We start from the raw sequence: 26,798 nt of genomic DNA, 5'->3' as shown, positions 1-26,798 counted from the left end.
CAAACCTGCAAATAGCTGCTTTTCAAATTACAGGGAAAGCAGCAACATTTTCACTGTATAATAAAGAAAATAACAGCAACGAGCCTCAAGTAGCCTCAAACTTTTCCAAACAAGATAATTGGAGGCTGGAGCACAATGTATTTTTAGCTATATCTGCTATAAAGTAAATATGCTCTTTGTCCAGGACCACCAGAAATGTTTCCATAAGAAATGTTGGCTTTGGCCCAACTTGATAGAATGCACAAACATTTGTCTGAGGAGCCAGTTCTGACTCTGGTATTTATATGAAGGTTCTGTTGAAGGCACTGGGAATTGTATATATTGTGAGGGGGAGGCCAAGGTCTTAAAACTGTCATTTCCCACCCTCCCTCAGATAATCCCCTTTGCTTTTGTTAGCACACACATATTTGGGGCAGCAGTTCTTGTGTGAGGCTTCTGTCCAAGCACAAGTTTCTTTTTCCTTTCTTTCCTGGGTTCTCTTGCTCTGGTTTATCTGGGTTATATCAACAGCTGATGCTGATTTGCAGAACTCTCTTGATTTCAGTGAAAATAGGAGCGTTTTTTCCCTACAGCATCAAGAGGATGCAGATAGAAACTGGATATTAAATGTAAATCAGTTCCATGGAGGCAGACAGAATAACTGAGCTTTACAGCAGCTCTTTTTGCCTTTTTCTCCTTTCTGATTGCCATGTGCTCCAGTAATTCAGCCTTCCTTGCAATGCTTGTGTTGTGGATGCACTCTGGGTTATGGAAGATGATCTGAATTTCCTTGGCATTTCCATCCATCCCTTTTCTCCTGCTGAAAGTTCCCTGCCTGTGCAAGGCCACGGCCCCTTCAGGATCCTGGAGTCTCCTGGGAGAGGGGAAGTTGCTGCTTTGCTTGGATGAAAGAGTGCTGGGTTTTGGATTTCAGCTCTGGAGTTAAATACAGGATTCTGGGAAGGAGTGACGAGCTCTGATAAATGACTTTTCAAAAAGGCACGTTCAGAAACCTCTCCTGGGTCCCCTCCCTGCACCCTTAAGGCTCAAGCACAAATAAATTTCAGTCAGTCTGACACAGATTTGGGCCAATAAACTTTGCTGAAATAAATAAAAGGACCAGGACTGCTTAGAAAAACTGGGTTTCACAACCAGGGCTGCAATACCTTCAGAAACACAACCTCAAATCCCACTTCTGTTTTCAGTGGAGAAAAGGCAGAAATATTGGAATGTGTATTAGGAAGTTTGGAAGTGGGTTTGTGATTGAGCCTTAATGAAGCATTAGGATATATTCTGTCCTTCCTGGGGTAGGAGGGTGTGTGCTTGGGTCTCTGGGGTATCTGATTTGTTTGCTGTGCTCCTGGCTATCAGGAAAAGGAGGAGCTGAAAGAAATAGAGGGGCATAAAATTACAAAAAGGCTAAAAATAGAGGAGAGGGAGCTGGGTTTGGTAGCCACCAACCAATATCCTGTAGCTGGGGCAGAAACAGAAGGGGTGTAAATAACAGAGATCAGTGAAAAATACAGGAGGAAAAATAGTTGGTGATATAGGAGAAAATGAGATCTCTCCATAGCTTCAAAGAAATCTGAATTAAACTGAGATTGGAAGGGGGACAAGGCTCTGTGGAGCTGCAACAATGGGCAGAGAGTTTATGGTAAACCAATAAAATGTACTTATGTCTGAATGTGAAATTAGACTCTGAAAAATACGGTCTCAAGGCACCTGCTAAAGAGCTTACTGGAATCTTAATAAATGACTCATGCTGTCATAATCTGATCCTGACATCAACTCCCAGGGCTGCAGTTCTTCAGCCCTGGAGGGGGAAGGGGAGGCTGCAAGGGCTGGGCTGGAAAGGGGCAGGTAAAAACCATTTCCACAGGAGACATTGGTGATTTTTGCCATTATCAGCTCCTTTGCAGTCCCAGAACAAACACACTCCAGCAGAGGAATTGTGCAGCACCATAGGAAAAGATGAATTTCTCTTTACCTGGTGCTGTGGGTTGTTTTGTAAAGGATGTGTGGTTTCCTTCCAAATCCAAAAGAGGATTTTGGTGGGAAGAAAGAACCAGATGAGAGATTTACCAGCACAGAGCAGGGCTGATCACTGAGAGTACTGAGGGAGAGATTCACTCTTCTCTCCTGGCCTTGGCTCTGCCTCAAAACTTTTCTTTTGCTTTGGGAAAATCCTTTAACTCCATTCATTTGGAGGTTATAAAAACTTTCCCTCTCCATAGACATATGTTGAAAATTACATTTATTAATTATTTTAATCTTCTATAAATTTTCAACAGGAGTGTTAATTATTCGTTTCCTCTCTGGCAGCACATTGCAAACCTCAGCTTGACACAGGGAACTTCTTTTTCCAGACTTTGAATGACAGCACTGTTAGAAGCGCCCCAGAAATTGGAAAATTCAGCGATGCTGAGCAAATTGAGGGGAAGGAGATGGCAGAGGATCAGCTCTGGAGTTACAAATGTGCTGTGTGGGTCATTTTTTTATTCCCTCTTGTTGATTTGGCCGCTGTTGAGGGAAAGTTGAGATTTTCTCCAAGTGCTCAGTGAAGCCCTGTGGGTATTGCAGAGCTCTGCACACACCACCAGGTTCTGCTGCAGGAATAAATGCAATTTCCCTGCTGCAGGGCCAGTAAGGAACTGCTTACCATGTTGTGTGTTCAGGAGAAAATCCCAGCCTGTGGCCACACTTCTTGGTGCATTTCAGAGCAACTGGCAACTTATTAGTCATGGGGTTAAAACCCAGCTCCCGCTCGTGGTTTTTAAAGTGAATAATTTCACTTTTTCTCCTGATGGTTTTTCTTTTTTTCCTTCTTTCCTTTTTTGTACAAGTTGGTGTTGATGGATACTTGAGTTTGCCAGGCATTTTGCTCTCTTGCAAGATTAATGACAGGGATATAAAACTGATAGGGAGGGGAAGGGATTGGATTTCTAATGGAGTAAGTCTGAATTTTCCCAACCTGGGCAAAAACTATTTGATTGCTTAGATCACTTTCCTTAATTTGCACTCCTGGTTTTTGCACCCCTGATTTCAGCTTTGCTTTTGCAGCAGGAGGATGGGTGCAAGGAAGAGTTTCAGTACCCATCTAAAGATAGCTGCTAAATGCTCAAAGAGGAACAAATAAAATGACCAGAATCTGTCAGAACGTGGGGTGGGTTTTTTGTCTTTCGCAATCCACGATCTTTCAAATTAAATACAGTTAAAAAAAGCAACCACAAGACAAACCCCAACAACAACAAACCCCAAACAAGCAGAAAAAAGCCCCAATCAGGCCTGGAAATCAAATTCAGGTTGTGCAATGTTCTCCTGTTTAGTTCAGACAGATTGTTTAAAAATAAAGCTTCGATGTTGCTGTCATTTTTTTCCCTCCCCTTGCTGGTTTTGCCATTAAAGCCTCACTGATGCCCTTTGCTCTTTGAGCAGCTTTTGGCCTTGGAGAGGCAGCTTGGGGTGGTAATTTCCCTGGGAAATGGCTTCAAGGATGGATCCCTGCTAAAGGTGCTCAGCCCTGAGGGTTTGGCTCTCAAGGACTCCTGGCAGTGCAGCAATACTGGGATGACAGAGCACAAATTATGCTGGTTTTGTGGAAATGTGGGACTCTTGTGTAGCTGATTAATATGATTAAGTAGAAGTTGTTTATTGTTTACATTACACATATATTTATAGATTGTACAAATGACTAAGCACACACTTGTTGATTGGTGTCTTTGTCTTGTTCACTCATTTGCTGTTTGTGTTTCTTGGAGTAGATGATTGGTTCTGCTCTAGGTGTTTCAGCCTTCTGTTATCTAGTTTGTGTGGCCTTGGTATTCGGTGTCTCAGCCTCTTCTTTCTTAATTTAGCACAGTTGTTCTAATAGCTTTGACAAATTGCTGAGGTTTTGATAACAAACTTGGCTGGTGCCCACTGTGGCCTCACCCTTGCAAATACATTGCTGGATTTGTGGAGAAAAATCCAGTACTAAATTGTGCCCAAAATTTTTTGGTAGTTTCAAAAGCAATCCTGTTAAATAGTATGGAATAATAAATATATCAAGGCAGTTGTACAGGGAGAGCTGCTCAGCCCAGGCTGGTTCAAGGAAAGGTAAAAGGGAGGAACAGGGAATTCCATCTCTGTCTGTGCTGTGGGCAGAGCCTGGTGTGGGGGCAGGAAGAGCCTTTCCCACCCCAGCTGATTGGGGAGTTTGTTGTTGGGGAATGCAGGGAGAGCCCCATCCTTGGAAACACCCCCAAAGTCAAACACATTTTGTGTGAATGCCCCAGCTCAGCTGCTCTGCCCAGATCCACAGTGCCCACGTGCTGCTGGAGACTGGGGGCAGGAGAAACACTTCCCACTGTGGGATGCTTGGAATATTCTCTCTGAGCCTTCTTTTTTCTCTTTTTTCCTCACTTGGATGCCAGAAATGCTGCCAGGCAGGCAAAGGTGAGGGAGATGGAGAAGCACTCCTGGTTTATTCCTTGTCTCATCTCCTTTTGCTAAATTCAGTGAATATTTTCATACGTATTATTTTAAACCTGGTTAGTTTGGAAGTCACATCACTGCAGTCTTGGCTCCAGTGAAATCAACCCCAGAATTCCCAGCTTTCCCAGCAGCTCAGGTGTAGCCACTCTCCTTGGGAATATTCCCAGTTTTGGCTGGAATCAGTTGTGTTTTGCCTTGCCTGTTGCTGTAGCAGTGTTTGCAGAGGTGTGTGTGGTACCAAGCTCTGCCAGAGCAGATTTTGGGAAAGCTCTGTTAGGGCAGCCAGGATGAGCCCAAGCCTCTTTGGGATAATTGTTTGTGTGCTTTGCCTTGGGTTCGCTTTGTTTTTCTAACTCTGCTGCCAACACAAAGAACCAGGGGAAATAATTCTGAGTAAAATTTCAATTTTCTTTATTTTTCTCTCTCCTTGACAAATTAAAAAAAGAGAAATATTTCATTTCACCAAAGCCCTGAAGTGTTTCATTCGGGTCATTAGGAAAAGCAAGGGAAATGAAGGGTTAGACTTCAAAGGAAGTGCCTGGGGGCAGCTCCCATCCATGCAGGGTGGAGGAGACCCTGCTCCAGCCTTTTCCTCTGCTGGAGAGGAGCTGAAAGCTCTTGTCCTGCTTCCTGGGAAGCTTTGCTAGGAAAAGGCTGTTCAGGGGTTAGGTGAAAAAATGAGCTGCAGGAGACACAGGGTAGATGTAAAAATAAAAATAAGCAATGCTGTAAAAACTCTCTATTTGCTTTCAAGCTGCAACTTGGAAATGAAAGTGGAAGTCTGGGTTGTTTGTAAGGGTTCCTGAACTTTATATAGACATAGTTGATAAGTTTACAAAATGGTATCTATATTGATTTGGTCACAATGAAAATTCATCTATCTGTGTTTTAAGAGTCCAGCTTTATTAACACACATTTTAAGGTGTAACACCTTTCCAAGCACAGCAGATTTGGCTGAGAGCTGTGCAAACCCTGCTTGTTTAGGACATGCCAGTGTTTTCAGTACCACTGAATTGTCCTGTTCTTGCTGGCTGAGGCTTCTGTCTCTGCCTCCTAATCAACCATAAAATAGTAAAGAAACAATTAAAAAATCCAGATATCCAAAAGGAAATCCAGAGCAGAGCTGTTGCATAAAACAAATATTATTTGTTGAGGATGCTTCATCCAGGGCCTGAAGGGGCTCCAGGAGAGCTGGAGAGGGACTTGGGACAAGGGATGGAGGGACAGGACACAGGGAATGGTATGAGACTAAAAGAGGGTGGGGTTAGATGAGATTTGGGAAGGAATTGTTCCCTGTGAGAGTGGGGAGGGGCTGGGATGGAATTCCCAGAGCAGCTGGGGCTGCCCCTGGATCCATGGAACGTCCCAGGCCAGGCTGGACACTGGGCTTGGAGCTGCCTGGGACAGTGGGAGGTGTCCACTGGTTGACTCTTAAGATCCCTTCCAACCCAGACCAGGCTGGGATTCCATGATTTTACTGCTTTTGGAGGGGAATCCTTGCCCTGAGGATGGGCACCAGCGGTGGCCTGGCAGCTCTGGGTATTGGTGACCGTGGCAGGTGTTTGTTGGTGACCGTGCCAGGTGTTGGTGACCATGCCAGGTGTTTGTTGGTGACTGTGCCAGGTATTTGTTGGTGACCATGCCAGGTGTTTGTTGGTGACCGTGCCAGGTGTTGGTGAGCGTGCCAAGTGTTGGTGACCGTGCCAGGTGTGTGTTGGTGAGCGTGCCAAGTGTTGGTGACCGTGCCAGGTGTTTGTTGGTGACCGTGCCAGGTGTTGGTGAGCGTGCCAAGTGTTGGTGACCGTGCCAGGTGTTTGTTGGTGAGCGTGCCAGGTGTTTGTTGGTGACCATGCCAGGTATTGGTGACCGTGCCAGGTGTTGGTGACCGTGCCAGGTGTTGGTGACCGTGCCAGGTGTTTGTTGGTGACCGTGCCAGGTGTTTGTTGGTGACCGTGCCAGGTGTTGGTGACCGTGCCAGGTGTTGGTGACCATGCCAGGCGTTTGTTGGTGACCGTGGCAGGACAGAAGCAGCCGTGTGTCCCTGTGTGAGTGCAGGCTCACAGCCCCGTGTCCCCTGTGCAGGTCCCTGGATGGAAGGCTGCAGGTGTCCCACAGGAAGGGGCTCCCCCACGTCATCTACTGCCGCCTGTGGCGCTGGCCCGACCTGCACAGCCACCACGAGCTGCGCGCCATGGAGATGTGCGAGTTCGCCTTCAACATGAAGAAGGACGAGGTCTGCGTCAACCCCTACCACTACCAGAGAGTGGAGACCCCAGGTACAGCACAGCCCTGCCCTCCTGCCTCTCCTGCAGCAAAGGGCATCTCCCAGGGCATTCCCAGGGCATCCCTGCCATTCCCAGCCTCTCCTGCAGCAAAGGGCATCTCCCAGGGCATTCCCAGGGGATCCCTGCCCTCCTGCCTCTCCTGCAGCAAAGGGCATCTCCCAGGGCATTCCCAGGGGATCTCTGCCCTCCCCAGCCTCTCCTGCAGCAGGGGCATCTCCCAGGGCATTCGCAAGGGATCCCTACCCTCCCCAGCCTCTCCTGCAGCAGGAGCATCTCCCAGGGCATCCCTGCCATTCCCAGCCTCTCCTGCAGCAAAGGGCATCTCCCAGGGCATTCCCAGGGCATCCCTGCCCTCCCGAGCCTCTCCTGCAGCTGGGGCATCTCCCAGGGCATTCCCAGGGCATTCCTGCCACCCCCAGCCTCTCCTGCAGCAAAGGGCATCTCCCAGGGCATTCCCAAGGGATCCCTGCCACCCCCAGCCTCTCCTGCAGCAAGAGCATCTCCCAGGCACAGTGGGTTTATTATTGGTGATAATCCCTTACTGTACGGAGTGGGATGATTTATGAACCTGCACTCAGGGGGAAAATATCATTGGGAATTGATGAAACCCAAGTGAGCAGGTTCCCAGTGTGCACATAACTCACAGCAGGAAGCATGGCAGTGTTCTGTGCATCCCTCACTGCTGGGGTTAAATTCAGGATAAACTGTTGAGCTGGGTCTAAGAACAGCTCCAAGCTTCCTGTTCTGGAGTCTCCTCCTGCCTCTGGAAGAGACTTTGATCTGCAGGAGCCTCTGCTGCATGTCAGCACAGATCTGCAGAGCCAGGCAGGATGTTTATGCTAATCCCACCTGCCTGCTCCATCCTATGGGAAACTCATTCCTTGGGAATCATGGGGTGCTCCATCTCCTAAATGGTGTTTCCAGCAGAGCTGGAAGGGGGCACAGAGAGCAGATGTGCTCAGATCAGCTCTATCCCATTCGCAGCTGGGAACAAACAGCATCCTCACCTGCTGCTGTTATTCCAGAGGCAAACATCAAATCCTGTCCCTTAACGAGCCCTGTGTTTGAAGCTGTCACTGCAGCCTGCTTGCTCCTGTTCCTGCTGTTTCCCTGCCCTCACTGCTGCTCTCTGGCAGTGAGGTGCTGCCCTGTGTTTGAAGCTGTCTCTCCAGACTGGTTTTTCCAGTTCCCTGCTGTTTCCCTGCCCTCACTGCTGCTCTCTGGCAGTGCTGCCCCCGGTGCTGGTGCCGCGGCACACGGAGATCCCGGCCGAGTTCCCGCCCCTGGATGACTACAGCCACTCCATCCCAGAGAACACTAACTTCCCTGCAGGTATCGAGCCCCAGAGCAACTACATTCCAGGTACCTTGTGTCTTCCATAGGGGAGCAGAGGGAAGGGGCAGAGAGCACAGGCAGTCCCAGCCTGGCAATCCTCCTCTCCAGCGTTCCTCTGGAGCTGCAGAGTGCAGCAATAGCTGGGAATTGTAAATGGGGCACTCAGCATGTTCATGGCTCGGTTTTGTTGGGTTTAAACTCACCTCTGCATTCAGTGGTACAACCTCAGTTTATTGTGAAATCTAAACTGGATGTTTCCTTACTGGCTTGAGATTTGCATGAAATTCAGCTGTTTTGAGTAAAACTCTCCAAATTTCTGATGGAATTGAGCTCTTCTATTTATGTATCTATTTTACAAGCAATTTACACCTTATTTGCATGGACAAGTTATGCAGCTGCACTCCAGGAGAGGAGAAATATGTGGACAGAAAACTGCCTTCATGGCTTAAAGTTTCATGGGACTGAAAATCCGGATTTTTTTGTTTTCCCCCTCCTCTGTTATTCACAAATATGGATATCATCCTGGCTGTGCTGGCTCCTCCTTCCAGCAGCTTGAGAAAGAAAAGTAATAAAAAAGAATTTGAGCTCCTTGTGAATGACAAAATGAATGGTTTTGGTGCCTAAAATGCAGAGTTTTCAGTTGCACTGACAGTGTGATGGTTTTGTGCCTCCAGAGACCCCTCCTCCAGGCTACCTGAGTGAGGATGGAGAAACCAGTGACCACCAGATGAACCCCAGCATGGATGCAGGTGAGTCACCTTTGGGGTTTTAATTTAGTGGCTGTGTCCCAAAGGAAGTTCAATGTCCAGGTTTTCTCTCATTGCCACAAAAAGAAGTAGCCAGGTTTGGAATGAGGGTACCCAATTAATGTTCAGATAATCCATATATTATGTTCAGATAGCCCATATTAATGTTCAGATGTCATGGACTTCCCTGATTATAGGAAAAAAAAAATAAAGAAACAGCTCAGAACAATGTGAAAGGAAATGTAAAAATGGGCTGCACCCCCTGTCTGCATCCGTGGCACATCCAAGTGCAGATACTGAAATTATAGGCCCAGAATTGGTGGCAAATTTACATGATGGAGGATAAAATTCTGTGACAGCTTTTTGGTCAGGTCTGTGTAACCTGATCCAATACTCCATTGTCCCATGCCAGCAGGATTTGGGATATAAATGTTTTGGTTTTAATTTTATTTTGTCTGGCAGTGTACACCCAAGCTCTTTAATGCCCAGCTACCCGGGTTTGTCAGGACGATACCTGAAAGCAAAACAGCCAAGTGCTGCTCAGTTTGGGAAATCAATGGGTTAAACTCCAGTGAAGTCCCTGTGAAGGGGCAGCAAGCTGATATTTGAGAGCTCCTGTAAGGAGTAGTGAATGTGAGGGAAGCTGCAGTGTCAGAAATGAGGCTGCAGTGAGCACTGGGCTGTCCCTCCAACAAGCCTGGGCAGCCCTGCAGATCCTGTGAATGTTTTTCCTGGTGCAGATTCCATAGCAATAATTTCCCCTTCTTGATTTTCAGGTTCTCCAAACCTATCACCAAACCCCATGTCTCCAGCACACAACAACCTGGGTAAGCACACGATCCTGGCAGCTGTAATTACAGCCAGGAGGGTGACATTTCGATGATGCTGTGGAAGTTGTGCACTTCTTGCAGTATTCCAATGGTTTGAACGTGCCATAGGGCAGCTTTGGGTTGGATGTGAGCAGGGAATTGTTCCCTGGGAGGGTGGGGAGGGCTGGGATGGAATTCCCAGAGCAGCTGGGGCTGCCCCTGGATCCCTGGCAGTGCCCAGGGCCAGGCTGGAGCACCCTGGCACAGGGGAGGGGGTCCCTGGCCAAGGCAGAGGTGGAACTGGATGGGGTTTAAGGTCCCTTCCAACCCAACCTGTCCTGGAATTGTGTGATTCTGTGAGACTGAGCATGGTCTGAGCACAGAGGAGTGGAGGAGGTTGGTTGGTGTGGGGCTGGAGAGCCCAAATAAGCAGGGAATGTGCAGGAATGCCAGGGAATGGAGAGGTCATGGCCAGCATTCCTGAGGTGGTGCTGGTGGGGGAGATGCACAAAGCACAGATCTGCTTTTCCTCACCCAAACCCAAATCACTCTGCAGCCTGGAGTTGTTTCCCCCCCAGCTCCATCCTGGGCACAGGGAGCACATTCAGCCCCAAGGGCTCTGCCAGGCCATGGCTGGCACTGGGACAGAGCAGGGCAGCCCTGAGGAGAAGGGAGAGCTTTTGTGGCTCTCTCTGCACCTCTGTGATCTCCAAAGTTCCAGCCTGTCTTTTCATTCTGATCTCCATCACTCTGAGCTCCTGGCCTGTTTGGATTTGCTGTGCCATAAAAATCCCTCCCAGCTCTGCCTGGCTGCAGGATCAGCTCCCCAGCTGTTCATTAAGGCAGCAGACAGAGCCCACTGGAGGCTCCTCTGGAATAGCCATGGCCATAAAGTTTACATATGCTTTTAATCCTGGCACGCAGGACTTTGACACTGCTCCAACATTTGTCAGTCATTGGCTGACTTTTGGATATCTTGGGGCTGTTGAACAGAGGATTTCTTCCCCCCCCCTCCTTTTTTAATATTGCCATGGTGACGCAAAACTTTTATTTCTTTAACTGCTACAGCCCAAGAAGAAAATGCATGACTGAGACATTTTTATTTAATTTTTCCCAGGGAGAACTGATGAGATTTTCTTGCAATTTTTCCTGCAATTCTTCCCTTTTTTTTTTTAACTTAAAAAGCCAATTCCATGTAACAAACTCAAGCTGGCAAGTGGTATCTGCCTTCCATAAGGCAGAGAGGAGTTCCTAGGAAAGAGAGCCCTCATGTCCTTCCTGCCAGGGACACTGCTTGGTAACACATCAGATGTCTCAGGTGCTGTCTGGGGACAAAAAAAGGAGCAGGTGAAGCTGGTAAAGCATGAGGAGTCTCTTTGTAGTCTGAGGAGCAGACAGCAGAGGAGCAGTTTAATTTACCAGCATTAAAAAATGCCTTTGAATTCTTGCAAACCATATTTATTGCTCTCAGGCAGGGCAGGAGCTTCCACAAATGAAGAACTTCTTGTTGCTTTTAATTTTATTGTAAATTTTTGCCTTTGAGGAAGCTACGAAATAATAAATGAAAGAGCAGCTGATCCACACTTAAAAGTGTCCAAGGGCAAAATTGCCATCACATGAGTGTTGTAAATGGTTTATCTGCAGCAAGGAGCTGCTCTCAGGGAAGTCAGACCTTCAGCCTGATGTCCCAGCCCAGGAAGGAGCTGCTGGTGAGCTGTGCAGCACTCCTGTCATTCCTGGAGAAGCAAACTCCACTGGCTGGGGCTGGACTTTGCTCTGCAGGAGTCCAAAGAGGCTTTCTGTGTGTCTGTGGAGGAAATGGAACAGAAATCCAAACCCCAGCAGTGTGTGCATGGAGGAGGTTTCTCAGCTCTGGAGCAGAACGGGGGCTTTGCCATGAAGAAAACAATGTCCCAGGATTGCTTTGTTTGTTTGAGCAGAGCTACCTGAAGCTTTTAAGACAGTTCACTTTGTGTGAACTGAACTTTGGACCCAAATCCCATGGCCATATTCCAGGGAGTAGCAGAGGCAATAAAGCAGCACAAGGCAAACCAAGTGTGACACCAGGGGCAGGGTTACCTCCAGGGCCACGGCAGGTTTTCCATGGCAGGCTGAAACTGGGATGGAGGGAGCTCAGGGAATTTCATCTTTCCATTCCAGGCACAAAAGTGTTGCAAGGTAACATATTGGGATTTTAAAAAAAATTCTCCTTTCAGTTTGTGTTGGAGTTGGAAGTGTTGGAGTTTTGGTTCCAAATTACAGTTGTCAAGTTTTCAGTTGTCAAACAAAAGCTTTAAGTGGAAGTCGCAAGATCCGAGGATCTCTTCCCGTTTGCTGAAACACAAACTGAGAGAAATACTAAAAACAAAATGAAAGGAGAGCTGCCAGCATTCTGTGGGCACTGGGAATGAAGTCAGGGATTGGGGCTGGCTGAGGAGCAGCCCTGTGGTCACACAGCCATTGTTGTTCCGAGGGGGCCATCCCTGGAGCACAGGAAATCCATTGTCAGGGATTGCCCCATTGAGGGCCTGACAGGAGCTGCCAGAGCAGGGAGCACATGGCCCTTGTCACATCCCTGTCCCCGTGTCCCTGTCCCAGGGCACAGCCAGCCCTCCCTGCTGCAGGGGGAAGGGAATCTCCTCGTTGCCAGGGAGGGGGCTGGGGTTGGCACAGCTCAAACATCCCTGAGCTGAGCCAGGGTGACACCCTCCCTGTGTCACAGGGCAGCAGAGCACGCAGCAGAGTCTCCCCAGGACTTTGATCTGGCAGGGAGGATGCAGGGCTGGGACCAGCCCAGGGCCCAGAGGACACTTCTGACAGCAAAACTGTTTCGGAGTCAAGGCTGAAATTGTGCAGAGTCGATTCAGGCAGGAATTGCCTGGGTTTCATGTATCCTCCTTTATTGATTGTGTACCCCCACAGGGCTCTTTGGCTTTAGCAGAGCTGCATTCTCTTCCTTTTCCCCAAACACTGAAGCCATAAATTGAAAATGAATATTTAGGACAGCTCTAACACAAGAGAGAACATGCCCATCCCACAGCAGCTTAAGCTGAGGTTTAAAACTACAAATCAGAGGAGAAAGCAGCATCATTAAAAACTTGGTTGCAGTTTTTAGAGACAAGCTTTTCCTCAAACCGGGATTTGTTGGTTTATGTCTTTCCTCAGGCTGCAGATAAGCCAGAAATAAAATTTCTGTACATCCTTCAGTGAGGAATCCACAGTTCCCTTGGGCCCCAACGAGGTGGAGGTGGTTTCTGAAGGAAAGGACCACAAAACCATGGAGAGGTTTCAGTGTTTTTATAACTTGAATAGCACCAACCTGAGGGTATTACTTAAGGATCAACACAAGTTGATTTTTCTGGAGCTGAGCAGCCTTTTGATTAGAAAAGCACTTGCTGTGGAGTAAGAGCCCAGTCATGTGGAACTGATGTGTTTTCTTTGGTGGGTGCTCTCACCTTGGGAGGCTCTGGGCAGAGCTGCTGTTTGCTGGGCCTCTCTCCAAACTCTGCTGGGGCCACAGAGCCCACAGCAGCCCTGAGGTGGCCACAGCTGCTGCTGGAAAACTTCCTGCTGTGGCAGTTTCCAGTGGGAACACCAAATGGGCCATGCAGGAGAAACAGGCAGGGACAGTAAACTTGTGTTCCTCCTGGATGTGTGAAATAATCTGTTTCTATCAAAGAGGGGCTCGCTTTGAGCTGTAAAATTCAAATGTGAGGAAGTGGCAGGTAAAAGAAGCTGGGGATGAGTACAAGCTCCAAATTTCATGGATTTCGAAGCCTGCTAAGAATTACAGAGTTCCCCAGATGTACTTCTGTTCAGTTCCTTAGTTGCTGTCAGCAAAGCGTGTAACAAAGCAGAAAGCAAAGTGATTTTCCTGATTAATGGCTACTTTGGGAACTCTTCCAGCAGTGGAGAGGAAGCCAAGGTGCCTTTTGGCTGCTCCAGCCTGTGCCTGAAGGTTATGGAGTAACAGGTACAGGTGAGAAAAGGCTCCCAGACCTCTGCAGAGACCCTGGTCAGTGGGAGAGGAGGCTGGGGTGGTGAAAACCTGTCTTGGATTTTTTTGGAATTGATCTCTTAAGCCCCACATTCTCCTAAGCCCTGCAGGAGCAGCAGATGGGAAAAACCTGGGTTTTGCTGTGTGATGTTAACTCCTTAGCCAGATGGGAGCTCTTGCGTTCTGTCTTTAAGCACCATTTGAATGGGGATGAAGTGATGAACTGGGGGAGGGCTGCAGGGAATTCTCCTGCCCTGGATGTGGGGAGCAGCACTCAGGAATTGGCTGGGCCTGCTTTGCAGTCCCTGCTCCGCTTGGCTCTCAGCAGGGCTGGCACCTCCCTGGGCTGCATTTCCAGGAAATTCTCCTTGAACCTTGCTCTGCTGGAGTCTCCTGGGCTTCAGCAGAGCAGTGAAATCACTCAGTGCTGTCTGAGTGCCCACCTGCCTTCCTGAGGCTGCCCCAGCTCCCTCTGCTCCTCAGCTTCAGCCCCTTGGCTTCGGTCCATGAGGCAAACCAGGACCCTGGGGGGAGAGCTGAGCCTCCACCTGCTGGGAAAATGGATTTTCCTGTGGTGCTTTGAGATCCAGTGCACTGGGAGAAGATTTTTAAATCACTTTGATTCCACTGTTAAAGGCAGTTTGGGACATATTTCAGCCTCTACTGGTTTCACCAGTGCCAGAGAGGTCACAGCAGGGTCAGTGAGAAGGAAAGTTGGATTTACTGGTTGCAAGTGCACAGATTTAGGGTGCAGCACACCTGTGCTATGGACAGCAGGTCTGTGCTTTATGCTTGCCAAGATTTTCTGCTCTTTCCTTTTCTTTGTTTCCTTAAGGAACTGGCTGCCTAAAAGAGATCCCACATTTCATAGTAAAGCTGAGTTTATTTATTTAATTTCCCCCAAGTGTGAGGCTGCTCAGTGACACCCCACTTGCTGAGTGAGTAATGCCTTTGACTATCTGTGATTGCTCCACGTGCCAGAAGCTCCAGGGCTGATGTCACCTCCTTGCTGTGGTCCATTAAAAAGAAACCCTGTTGAAGCGAGCCTGAGGAATGAAGCAGAACAATATTCCAAACCAGCTGGGTTGTATTTTTTCCATCCCCCTTTCCCTTGCTGTGGCTGATCTGGCGTTTGTTTGGTGCAGACCTGCAGCCCGTCACCTACTGCGAGCCGGCCTTCTGGTGCTCCATCTCCTACTACGAGCTCAACCAGAGGGTGGGGGAGACCTTCCACGCCTCGCAGCCCTCCATGACCGTGGACGGCTTCACCGACCCCTCCAACTCGGAGCGCTTCTGCCTGGGGCTGCTGTCCAACGTCAACCGCAACGCGGCCGTGGAGCTCACCCGGCGCCACATCGGTAACGCGCTGCCCCAGAAACCCCTCCTCAGAAACCCCTCCTCAAATACCCCTTCTCAAATACCCCTCCTCAGAAACCCCTCCTCAAATACCCCTCCTCAAATACCCCTTCTCAAATACCCCTTCTCAAATACCCCTCCTCAAATACCCCTCCTCAGAACCCCCTCCTCAAATACCCCTCCTCAGAAACCCCTCCTCAAATACCCCTCCTCAAATACCCCTCCACAGAATCCCCTCCTCAAAAACCCCTCCACAGAATCCTCTCCTCAAATACCCCTCCTCAAAAACCCCTCCTCAAAAACTCCTCCACAGAATCCCCTCCTCAGAACCCCCTCCTCAAAAACCCCTCCAGAGAATCCTCTCTTCAAAAACCCCTCCTCAAAAACCCTTCCACAGAATCCCCTCCTCAAAAACCCTTTCTCAGAATTCCCTCCTCAAAAACCCCTCCTCAAAAACTCCTCCACAGAACCCCCTCCTCAAAAACCCCTCCACAGAATCCCCTCCTCAAAAATGCCTCTACAAAAACTCCTCCTCAAAAACCCCTCCGTAGAAACTCCTCCATAGAAACCCCTCCTCAAATAGCCCTCCATAGAAACCCCAAACCCCTCCATGAAACCCCTCGTCAAAAACCCCTCCTTAAATACCCCGCCATAGAAACCCCTTCTCAAAAACCCGTCCATAGAAACCCCTCGTCAAAAACTCCTCCTCAAAAACCCTTCCTCAAAAACCCCTCCACAGAATCCCCTCCTCAAAAACCCCTCCTCAAAAACCCCTCTACAAAAGCTCCTCCTCAAAACCCCTCCTCAAAAACCCCTCCTCAAATACCCCTCCACAGAAACCCTTCCTCAAATACCCCTCCTCAAATACCCCCCTACAAAACCCTCTGTTAGCCGGTTTAGAGCCCAGTTTAGGGTGCGAATATCAGGCTGATCCTCCATACAACAACACTAATTGTGATTTTTCACATAATTGTAATATAAAAATGCACCAAGGAACGCTAAAATTGCTGCATGTCATAGAATTTAAACCATTTCACACACTGTGTATCTGGAGGGATGTCAGGGATAATTGTCTGTGTTCTTTTCCCCTCCTGCACGGTTTTATTTTCTGAGTGACCTTTTATAAATGGAAACTGAGCTCCTTGATTGTCATCTCAATTTCCACTTTTCCTCCAAGGTCCCAGCCAATTTGTTCTCAGTGAAACTTGTGCTAAGTGGAACATCCCAAATTTCTGCAATTTTGCTAAAAGTCAATTGCTTGTTCTTTACTGTTTTCTGCTGACTCCTATCAAAAATGAACCCAATTTTTGTCCTAATTTTGCTCCCCTTTCCCAAGCAATCAGAGAATCCTCCCTTTTGCACAGGAGGATCTTTTTTCACTTGTTTTGAAGATTATTATATTCCAATCCCCAGAACCCACCAAGATTCAGAAATCAGATTTTAAATGCAGCAGAGTCCTTCTCCTCGGTGGAAGGATGAAAGCAGCACATTCAAACAGGAATCTGAGACCACATCAAATGTTTATTTGAGCAACAAAATGTATTCTTCAACTTGGTTCCTTTATTAACTGAGATTTTAATGATTTGTGGAAACACCTATGGGCAATGTGTGTGTCCTGGTACACAAAGTCATCTCCAGCAAAAGGCCAGAATTTGGAAGTGCCTTGGAATTCCATTCTGAATCATTGAGTAAATCTCCAAACAGTTGTGTCCAGCTGGGATGACTTTCAGAAGAAATTATGATTTTCATGTGTTAACTGATAGAAATGATGACTTTCATGTGTTAACTGATAAAACACTTATATGGAAACTATCAGTGTGCATGGGTTGGAGGGACCTGGCTGGGGCTGGAGGTACAATTCCAACTGGAGCTGCTGCTCCTGCCTCCCTCAGCTCACCTGCCCATGGAGCAGTTTGTTGGAATGTCCAGTGGGACAGAGTTTCCATCAGTGGTGGCTGAGCTGCTGGTTTAGAGCTGGATCAGGGAGCTGTCCCAGCCCCGAGTCAGCTTTTCCCCATGAGGGAGCCATCCCAGCCTCGGGGTCAATTTTTCTGGGTATTTTTCCTCCTGAGGGAGCTGTCCCAACCCCAGGGTCAGTTTTTTCCCCCATGAGGGAGCAGTCCCAACTTCTGGGGCAGTTTTCCCCCATGTTTTTCCCCCTGAGGGAGCTGTCCCAGCCCCTGGCGCATTTTTCCCCCCTGAGGGAGCCATGCCATCCTTGGCGTCAGTTTTTCTGTTTTCCCCCCTGAGGGAATCGTCCCAGCCCCTGGGGCAGTTCATTTCCCCTGAGGGAGCCATCCCAACCCCGGGGTCAGTTTTTCCTTCTGAGGGAGCTATCCCAGCCCCGGGGTCAATTTTTCCCGGTGTTTTCCCCCCTGAGGGAGCTATCCCATCCGCGGGGTCAGTTTTTCCTTCTGAGGGAGCTATCCCAGCCCCGGAGTCAATTTTTCCCGGTGTTTTCCCCCCTGAGGGAGCTGTCCCAACCCCGGGGTCAGTTTTCCCCCCTGAGGGAGCTATCCCAGCCCGGGGTCAGCTTTTCCCTGTGTTTTCCCTCCTGAGGGAGCTATCCCATCCGCGGGGTCAGTTCATCTCCCCTGAGGGAGCCATCCCAGTCCCGGGGTCAGTTTTCCCCCCTGAGGGAGCTATCCCATCCCCGGGCTCAGTTTTTCCCGGTGTTTTTCCCCGTGAGGGAGCCATCCCAGTCCCGGGCTCAGTTTTTCCCGGTGTTTTCCCCCCTGAGGGAGCTATCCCACCCCCCCTGAGGGAGCTATCCCATCCCCGGGCTCAGTTTTTCCCGGTGTTTTCCCCGGTGTTTCCCGCTGACCCTCGCTGTGTGGCAGGCCGCGGCGTGAGGCTGTACTACATCGGCGGGGAGGTGTTCGCCGAGTGCCTCAGCGACAGCGCCATCTTCGTGCAGTCGCCGAACTGCAACCAGCGCTACGGCTGGCACCCGGCCACGGTGTGCAAGATCCCGCCAGGTAAGGGCACACACGGCCCCGGCACTGCCCTGCTCCGGGCACTCCGGCCCGCTCTAAAATCATACCGTGAGTGCGGTGGGATGGGTTGGGTTAGGTTGGGTTGGAATGTCCCCTCCCACACCTGGCACTACCTCATGCTGCTCCAAGCCCCATCCAGCCTGGCCTTGGGCACTTCCAGGGAAGGGGAGCTCACAAATTCTCTGGAAAATCTATTTTACTCTTTTAGAAGCCGCTGGACAATTCCAGCAGGGCATTTTTATAGCTTAAGGGATGGAGGTACTGCTGAAGGAAGCTGCTGTGGAGCCTCCAGTAGTTACACTGCGTTCATCTAACAGAACAGACTCTTAGCACAACTTAGAGCTGAATCTGCCCCTTGTTCCTTCAGTGTTTTATCAGCCCATTGTTGTATTGTAATTATCTCACAGACACGTTGATAATTTTGTTTGTGCCTCTGAGTAATGGTAAGAAATTTCTCTTGATTTTAGATTCACCCATATAGATTTAAATTGTTCCTAGTTTTCTGGTCTCTAGTAAAATCCTTTCCTCTGTGTGAATTGGTTTGTTCTAAAGAAATCACATTTGCAGACACCTTGTTGTTCTGGTTACAGTCTGGAGTTTTTGCTGAAACATTACAAGATAATTTATTTCATCTACTTGGGAAGAAAAGGCTTTTTTGTTAGATAAATGCAAAAAAGCTAGTAAGAGAGGAGATGCTGTTTGAAATGGAATTTAGTTATTTAGCTAAGCTTACACAAGCTGACTTTTTTACAGTTAAAAGCCTGTATATATTTAAAAACTGAACTTCTTTGTTTAGAAATATTTGAATTCTTTTCTTTTGAGAGGAGATCCATACGCTCCAAGCTCTGGCCCATCCTAATGGGTTTCCTTTCTCAGATGCAGCTGCCAGTGCTGCAAATTATGACTTAATTCCCCACCACATCACAGGAGTCCACCCTGGCTGGAGTCAACATCTGCAGACATGAAAAGCCCACATTTCCGCTCAGACCCAGCTCAGGCTCAGTTTTTGGATCCAGCTCTCCCCACTTTTGCCACAGGCTTTGGCCGCCTGCTCTTCAAATCTTTGCTGGGTTTGGAGCAGTTTCTTCATTGCCTGGTTGACAGGATCGAGTCATTGCCTCCCTCCGCCATGGGGAGACCTGATCCCAAGTGCTCCCAGGGGCTGGGATCCAGCACTGGGATCCTCCTGGAGTTTATTCCTCCTTCCCTGAGCTCAGCCTGGCCCTGGCACTTCCCCCCTTCAACCCTCCCTTCAGGCTCCCTGGGACTGCAGCCCTGGGCTCTTCCCTGCTTCCAGAAGTGGGCAGTGCTTCCTGCAGCTGCTGTGGTCACCCTTTGCTCCACACCAGAGGAGTCCAGCCCAGGAGAGGAGGCTCACAAAGTGATTTTTAGCAAAACACAATTCATCCCACTCCAAATGTTGTTTTTCAGCCTTGGCCCATGAGTAATCCCCAAGGAGCCTTAGCTGAGTGCCTGGTTTCAGGGTTTTAACTTGTTTATGGTTATCTGGGAGAAAGATAGAAACACTTTTTAAAGAGTGGGGCATTTATTTATTTATCTGAACTCTGAAGGATGTTATTATATTTCACCTTTTTCCCCTAAGAACACTTGGATAAGTTGTTCTCAGTTGTTTAGCTGGGGCTAAACATCAGGGGAAAAACTTGTGTTTTGAAAGGAGCATGTTTGGCACATGATAGTGAAACTGGAGAGAGGATTTGAGCAGGAGCAGCCCTGGCACCAGCCCTGGCACCTCTTTAACCCTCAGAGCTGCTTCCTGGAGTGTCAGAGTGGTTTCACTGCAGAGCTCCCCTGTTCTGTGACAGACTCAGTGTCAATCCAGCACAGGGAGCTCCTGTGTTCAGCCTGTGCATTCCTCCCCTCCAGGCCTGCAGGGATCTCTGCTGGTGAGTGCTCAGTCACAGGCAGGCTTTAAATGCAATAGGAAGGAAATGGTGTCCAGGAGAGAGAAGGAGGTTCCACAGGAGGATCCCAGGCCTGGTCTCTCCAGTCCCAGTCTGCTGGGGGGCTCCAGCATTCAGAATTCTCCCTGTGAAAATGTGGCAGCGTCCATTCCTGTCCCTGGGCTCTGAGGACATGGCAAGGCAGCCTGGGATTCTCTGAAAAGCCAGAATTCTCAATGCCACCGAGCCAACGGCGTGTCCCTGCTGTGTCCTTTCCCCCAGGCTGTAACCTGAAGATCTTCAACAACCAGGAGTTCGCGGCGCTGCTGGCGCAGTCGGTGAACCAGGGCTTCGAGGCCGTGTACCAGCTGACGCGCATGTGCACCATCCGCATGAGCTTCGTCAAGGGCTGGGGCGCCGAGTACAGGTGGGGCCTCCTGGGCTGCTCCTGCTCTGCTCTCGGCTGGGAGAGCCCTGCAGAGCTGCCAGGGCTGTCTGCAGGGGGGACAGCCTGCTCAGGAACAGCCTGCTCAGGAACAGGGATGGGCTGTGCCCATTGGGAATGGCTCAGGGATCACCCCGAGCCTGCTCCTGCCAGCTTCAGCTCCCAGCTGGGAGAGAGAGCCCTGCTCAGCTCCCATTGCTGTCTGCAGGGGGGACAGCCTGCTCAGGAACAGGGATGGGCTGTGCCTATTGGGAATGGGTTGTGGATCACCACAGGCTCTGCTCCTCCTCTGCTCCCGGCTGGGAGAGCGCTGCAGAGCTGCCAGTGCAACATCAAGGGGAGAGCAATCAGGGATAGATGGTACAAGCAGGGGAAATGCAGTTCAGTGGCAAATGGGTGTTGTTTTCTGAGATGGAAAGCTGGTGAGGGTTTAAGCCCAGGGTGGTGTGGAAACACTGGACTCTGCATCCTTTCAAGCTGTGGCCCCACTCAAAGCTCCGTGGGGTCGCTGCCATTCGGGGGCTGCTCTGCTGCAGGAGGGGGAGAGGCCTCAGGAGCAGCTGGGGCCCAGGCCCTGCACGTTGCTCTGCCACTTTCTTCATTTCTCCAGATGTTTGGAGTCCATTTTGTTTTGAAATCGCCCTGAGCTGGGGCCAGAGCAGCGCAGGGCTGGCTCCCAGCCAGGCCCTAATGAGCTGCAGAGGAGCGTGACTTACGGAAAGGCAGGGATCCCTGCAGGGCAGGGCTGCTCTGCCCATCCTGCTCTCCCTGGCACAGAGCTCTCCATCTGATGCAGAGATGGACATGTTCTGTGGAGCACCCAGAGGGCCATTCCCTGATCCCTGGTTCACCTTTGAGCAGTGATGGGGGTGTTCAGTGCTCCTCTGTGCCAGGGATCTGGTGCAGGGAAGGGGGAGAAGCCTGTGGTGGACAGGGACAGGGACAGGGATGGTGGTGGGAGCTCAGGGCAGCCCCCCAAGCACAGGGTCAGTCCCCTTTTCACCTCTGGCTGTCCCTGGTCCCCCAGATTTCAGGTTCTCCCTCCCATCACCAGATTCCAAGGGCAGCTTCTGTGGGAAGTGGGGCTGTAAGGCGAGGCTGTTTGTCCTGCTTTGTAATCTCCCTCCTCCACAGCAGCTGTCCCTGCCTGGAACAAGACCTCAGCCATGCCTCAGCAGAGGAGGTAGAGCCCCTGGCTCCATGTCTTGGTCTCCCTTTCCTTCTTTTCCTCCCCATCTCTGTGCTTTGCCTTCTGGACATACCTGTGGGGTCTGGGCTCAGGGAGAGCGACAGGAGGGGAACAGGGATTTGTGCAGGGGAAGGTCAGAGCAGCTGAGCCCCGGCCCAGCAGGGCCCATGGGTGCAGGAAGGGTCTGCAGGGCTTGGGGTGAGCTCCTCCCAGCACTTCCACATTCTACTACAACCCAAGGGTGCAGTGAAAAGTGAATATCCTTGTCTTGTGCATAGGGAAACTGAACATACTTGGTGAACACAGACCTTGGTGTCTAACTAGGAAAGGTCTGCAAAGGAAAAATGGGTTTTGCTTAGATCAACACCCTCTTTCCCTTCAGGGAATCAGCTGCCTGTTCCCAGGAATCTGAGCAGCAAATAGCAGCTGCTCCTGTGGGATCATAACAAATCCGGAGGGACAGGGTGGGTTTTTAAAAGAAATGAGCAGGGCAGAGGCTGTGGCAGAGCAGAGCCACTCCTTTGGCCAGGGGCTGTGGAGGCAGCTCAGGGGCTGGGAAGCCTGTTGTGTTTGCTGTCAGTCAGTCACGGTGGTGTTGTGTGCTCTCCCTGGCAGGAGGCAGACGGTGACCAGCACTCCCTGCTGGATCGAGCTGCACCTCAACGGGCCCCTGCAGTGGCTGGACAAGGTCCTGACACAGATGGGCTCCCCCAGCATCCGCTGCTCCAGCGTCTCCTAAGGAACCCCTGGGGCCCTGGGGAACGAGGACTGCAACGCCCTTAGCAAAGGCTTAGTAAACAACTCCCCAGTTACTCAAGCGATGAGGAAAAAAATCTGCTTCAAAAACAAACAGAAGTGGGTTTTCTTTGTTTTGTTGTTGTTTTTAAATACCCATTTAAGCCACTTCCACTGAAACTGTCGGCACTTTGGTCGGGCTGCAGTTGGAATTTGGAGCTGGAGTTGGTGAGGATGAAGAGCTGGATGTTGTTTCAGTGGAGAGCAGGCACTGCTCACCTACCCCCAGGCTGTGTGTGGCACAGGAGCCATCCCAGCTGCCAGGAAACTTCCCCTTGCCTCACACTGCTCCAGGCTCTGCAGCATCCCAGGAACACCAGAGCCTGAGGGCTCCAGGATGGGAACACCAGAGCCTGAGGGCTCCAGGATGGGAACACCAGAGCCTGAGGGCTCCAGGATGCGAACACCAGAGCCTGAGGGCTCCAGGATGGGAACACCAGAGCCTGAGGGCTCCAGGGTGGGAACACCAGAGCCTGTGGGACTCTGGGATGGGAACACCAGAGCCTGAGGGCTCCAGGATGGGAACACCAGAGCCTGAGGGCTCCAGGATGGGAACACCAGAGCCTGAGGGCTCCAGGATGGGAACACCAGAGCCTGTGGGACTCTGGGATGGGAACACCAGAGCCTGTGGGACTCTGGGATGGGAACACCAGAGCCTGAGGGCTCCAGGGTGGGAACACCAGAGCCTGTGGGACTCTGGGATGGGAACACCGGAGCCTGTGGGACTCTGGGATGGCTCCTGCTCTTGAATTCCTTCCCCACCCACCTGGTCCACACCGGTACTGCAGCAGCAGCGGGAAGGAGGCATTTCAAACACCCAGAAGAAGGAATTCCCCAGGAATGTTCCGAAAAGGAAGGAATTTCCCCCCCTGGACTTGCAGCAAGCAGGCAGAGCCTTGCCTGGTGCCCAGGGACGATGCCCTCAAGGATCAGCCTGGATTCACTGGAGCCAAAGCCCACCGGGGGCTCTCTGTGGTGTTGCTGCAGCGATGTCTGACTGGAGCTGCTCCCAGAGGGAGGATTGTCCCTGGGGAGCCGTGCCTGGAGCATCAGGCCCATTCTGTGCAGTGTGTGTGCATTCACCCAGCAGCTCTGGGCTCTGCTTTCCCAGTCTGTGCCTGTGCAGAGCCCGAGGGGCTCCTGCCCAGGGGGAGCAGGGCTGGAGTGCCCAGGCCTGGCTGTGGAGCAGCCCTGGAGGGGGAGCCCGAGCTGTCACGTGCAGCAGCCAGGACATCTCAGACACCACCAGCCCTCTGTGCTGTGGGAAACTGTTCCAGCTGATGAAAGTGCTCTAAGATGTGTTTTTGCCTGGAGGAATTGGGACAGTGTGTATTTACTTGTATTATAAAATGTTCATTTTAAACATACATGCTCCAGACTGTTTAATATTTTTTATCCCTGCAGCAACTGTCGTGGCAAACAATTTCCACAACTGGAAAAAACCCTTAGCACTTGTTTTTATGGTTCACATTTGCCAAATAAGTCTCATAACTTTGTCAGTGCTGTCCAATTATCTGTTTCTTTATATCTGCAGTGAATATCTTATGCATTTGTGCCAAAATATTAGAGGGGGAGGGGAGAAAGTGATAATCAGTTTCCTATGGAAATCTTTTTTTTTCTTGTTTTTTTATCTATGAAAGACAAACAAGCTGGCTGTGGGAAGGACTGACTGGGATGGACTTGAGGATGATTTTGATGAAGCTTTAGTCCTGCAAACTTCTGTGGGAGTGCCCTGATCCACGGGGGGAGCTGACTGGATCAAACACCAGCAGGAATTTCCACGCTCCTCCCTTGCCAAGGCTCCCTCTCAGAGACCTCTGCCAGCCTCCCCTGCTTTGGCACAGCCTGGCACTGCTGGAGTGAGGGGACCCAGTGCCACCAGGGCAGGTCCCAGCAGATGGAGGGATGTTTGGGAGCTCCCTTCCAGAGACAGGAACTGCCTTGTTACACATCTGAGATGCAAGGAGGACTCTGATGGTGGATGTGCTCCTGTCACAGGACTCTGGGATCTCCTCTGCCTGAATCTGGACTGCAGCTGTTGGCTGCAGCACAGCACGAGCAGCACTGGAGGCTTTTGGATGTTTGTTAAATTCTACAGTGTGTCTGATGTGAGTTACAGGTCTGCCTGCACAGACTGGGGCAAGAAGAGATCTGTATAAAATAGGGATTTTTGGGCCTTTTACAAAGCAGGTCTGTTGTCACCATGGATTGGTTCAGATACAGGTTTCTAACATAGCTGTAAAGAAAAGTTTATCCTGAATTTTGTAGAAATATTTGACTTTTGGCTGTTTAAATGAGAGGGGGAAAAATGTGCTCTGTAAAATGGCTCTGGGTTTCCTCCATGAGTGTCTGATTTGCTTATTTTGGTGACAAATGTTGTTGTTGTTTTTCTCATAATGACAGAGGAAATTGGACTTGGGTGCCTCCTGCATTAACCACAAAATGCCCTCTGAAATCCCAGAGGGATTACAGGTGATGGTGTGAGCAGGAGCCCAGCCTGATCCTGAGGGCACACGTGGGAATAAATCCCAGTTTAATATGAAATCTGCACACGGAGTCACCTCCTCAGCCACCCTGGATTTCCACTGGAAACCACAGCTACAGCCCCTTGCTAAAGGATAATTAATTGCTGACCAATATTAATTGAGGCCTTTTGAAACCCAGGGTTCAGATGATGCATAAAAACTTTGCTTAATCTCCCCTCATCATCTCTTAAGTGAAATGACTTCCAGTGGAAAATGTGAGCTGGCCCAGCAGTGCAGTGAGATAAAGGGGAGATTATCTCCACTCCAGCATTAATTTCCTCTCCCCTTTGTTTGCTGCTCCCTGATTCACGAGAGCTCTGTGGGTTCTGGAGTCCCCTGGGGAGCCCAGCAGGGCCCTGGGCAGGGCTGGGGCTGAGCCAGGGATGCCCACGCTGCCCTGGATGCCCACGGTGCTGCAGGTGAGGTGAATTCCTGTTCTGTGGCCAGGGAGCAGGGATTGGGCTGGCACTGCTGGGGGCAGCCCAGGCTTTGTTTGATTTCTCCTAGAACTGATTGAAGCAGCTTTGGTGTGGAGCTCAGAGGGATGGGAGCAGCCTGCCCTGGCTCAGCTTGCAGCTCCAGGCTGGAACTTGCTCTCATTTCATGGCAGGCTGGGCTCGTTTCTCCAGGATTTCACCCGGGTTTGTTCCTCCAGAGTCAGCAGCAGGACCTTTGGCTCTTCCCTTGGTGTGGCTGCAGAGCACAGGACACCCTGTGCTTTCCCAGGCTCTGGTGGTCTGTTTATTGTTAATGTATTGAATGCAGGTTGTATTTTGTGTTAAGCTTGTCTTAGGAGTAATCCAGTGCTGCCCATTTGACTTAATCTCCAGCAATCAGTGTGCAGATGCACAAAGAAGGAGAAATCCCATGGTAAGGCATTTCCCTGGAGCTCTGGCTGCCCCTGGGTGTCAGGAAAAGGCTGAGGGAGCCCTGAGTTACTCACAGCTTCCTCCCCCTTGCATCAGTGTGGTTGAACCCTGCAGGATCCTCTGTAGGTGAGGGATGTTCAGTGGTGGCTCCTGTGCCTTGAGCTGCTTCCCGACTGGAAAAGCAGGAAAGCCCAGCCCAGGAAGGGCTTCAGCCGCATGCACAGCACCCAGAGCTCTGCGGGTCCCTGAGGGGCAGCAGGATGGAGTCCCATGGCTCTGCTAAGCTGGGGTGAGAACCAGGCCCTCTCTGGTGGTGGCCTGAGAGGTGTGCTTGAGAAATTCAATGTTTTTTACTATGTGCCTGCTTTTGTATTTATGTGTCTGTCTCGAATATTCAGATGAATCCAGTATTTAATTTTTAGCAGAAGGGGCAATTAAGGACTCAGAGTATTACATCTTGCATCTGCTCTTTGCTGATGATTGCTGGAAATGAGGAGTTTGTGACGTGAGACCAGAGCTGAGCACAAACTCCCCGAGCCCTCGGTAGCTGCGGTGCTGCTGCTGCACCAAGTCGGGGTCTCAGAAGGGCCCTTGGGGCTTGATGGGGCTTTAAAAACCAAACCTGGTTCTCCAGAGCTGCCTGGGTCACTCTCTGCCCCTCCAGAGCTGCCTGGGTCATCCTCCGCCCCTTCTGGAGCTGCCTGGGCCATCCTCTGCCCCTTCTGGAGCTGCCTGGGTCACCCTCTGCCCCCCAGCCTTGCCTGGGTCACCCTCTGCCCCCCAGCCCTGCCTGGGTCACTCTGTGCCCCCCAGCCCTGGCAGTCCCTCCCGTGCTCCCCCAGCCCAGCTGGGTTCCCCGTGCTGGCTGTGCTGGGTGACCCAGCCCTGCCCCGATGGATCCAGGGGAGCTGTGAGTCCTCCCTGGCTGTCTGTCCATCCTGCCCTGCCCTGCAGCATTACTGCCTTTGTTACTCCAGGCCTGTCCCATGTACGCCCTCCCTTTCCATGTGGAACTGTAAGGTCTGTTTTTGACATTTTAATAAACTTTGATTTGAAAACTGAGGCTCGTGAGCACATGAGGCTGTCGGAGGAATGTAT

At 50.4% G+C, this 26,798-nt stretch overlaps 1 protein-coding gene across 3 annotated transcripts in view; it reads left to right on the top strand.

Moving 5' to 3' along the window:
- The window catches only part of SMAD3 (SMAD family member 3), a 74,814-nt gene extending 48,413 nt beyond the window's left edge, over window positions 1–26,401 (top strand). Inside the window, exons 2-9 of one of the 3 annotated variants that reach the window (XM_005483505.4) lie at window positions 6,535–6,728; window positions 7,965–8,069; window positions 8,747–8,821; window positions 9,595–9,645; window positions 14,770–14,982; window positions 17,821–17,958; window positions 20,160–20,304; window positions 22,127–26,401. In XM_005483505.4, the coding sequence (XP_005483562.1) occupies window positions 6,535–6,728; window positions 7,965–8,069; window positions 8,747–8,821; window positions 9,595–9,645; window positions 14,770–14,982; window positions 17,821–17,958; window positions 20,160–20,304; window positions 22,127–22,250 (1,045 nt within the window). In that variant the 3' untranslated portion in view covers window positions 22,251–26,401. Of the gene's footprint in view, window positions 1–6,534; window positions 6,729–7,964; window positions 8,100–8,746; window positions 8,822–9,594; window positions 9,646–14,769; window positions 14,983–17,820; window positions 17,959–20,159; window positions 20,305–22,126 lie in introns of all 3 variants that reach the window. The other 2 variants (XM_074549128.1, XM_005483504.4) reach the window with 2 other exon arrangements.
- Window positions 26,402–26,798: the final 397 nt, after the last annotated feature.

Source organism: Zonotrichia albicollis, chromosome 11, assembly GCF_047830755.1.
Source record: "Zonotrichia albicollis isolate bZonAlb1 chromosome 11, bZonAlb1.hap1, whole genome shotgun sequence".
NCBI lineage: Eukaryota > Metazoa > Chordata > Aves > Passeriformes > Passerellidae > Zonotrichia > Zonotrichia albicollis.
The sequence above is the reverse complement of the archived record's forward strand: the minus strand, read 5'-3'. Positions and strand labels throughout refer to the sequence as shown.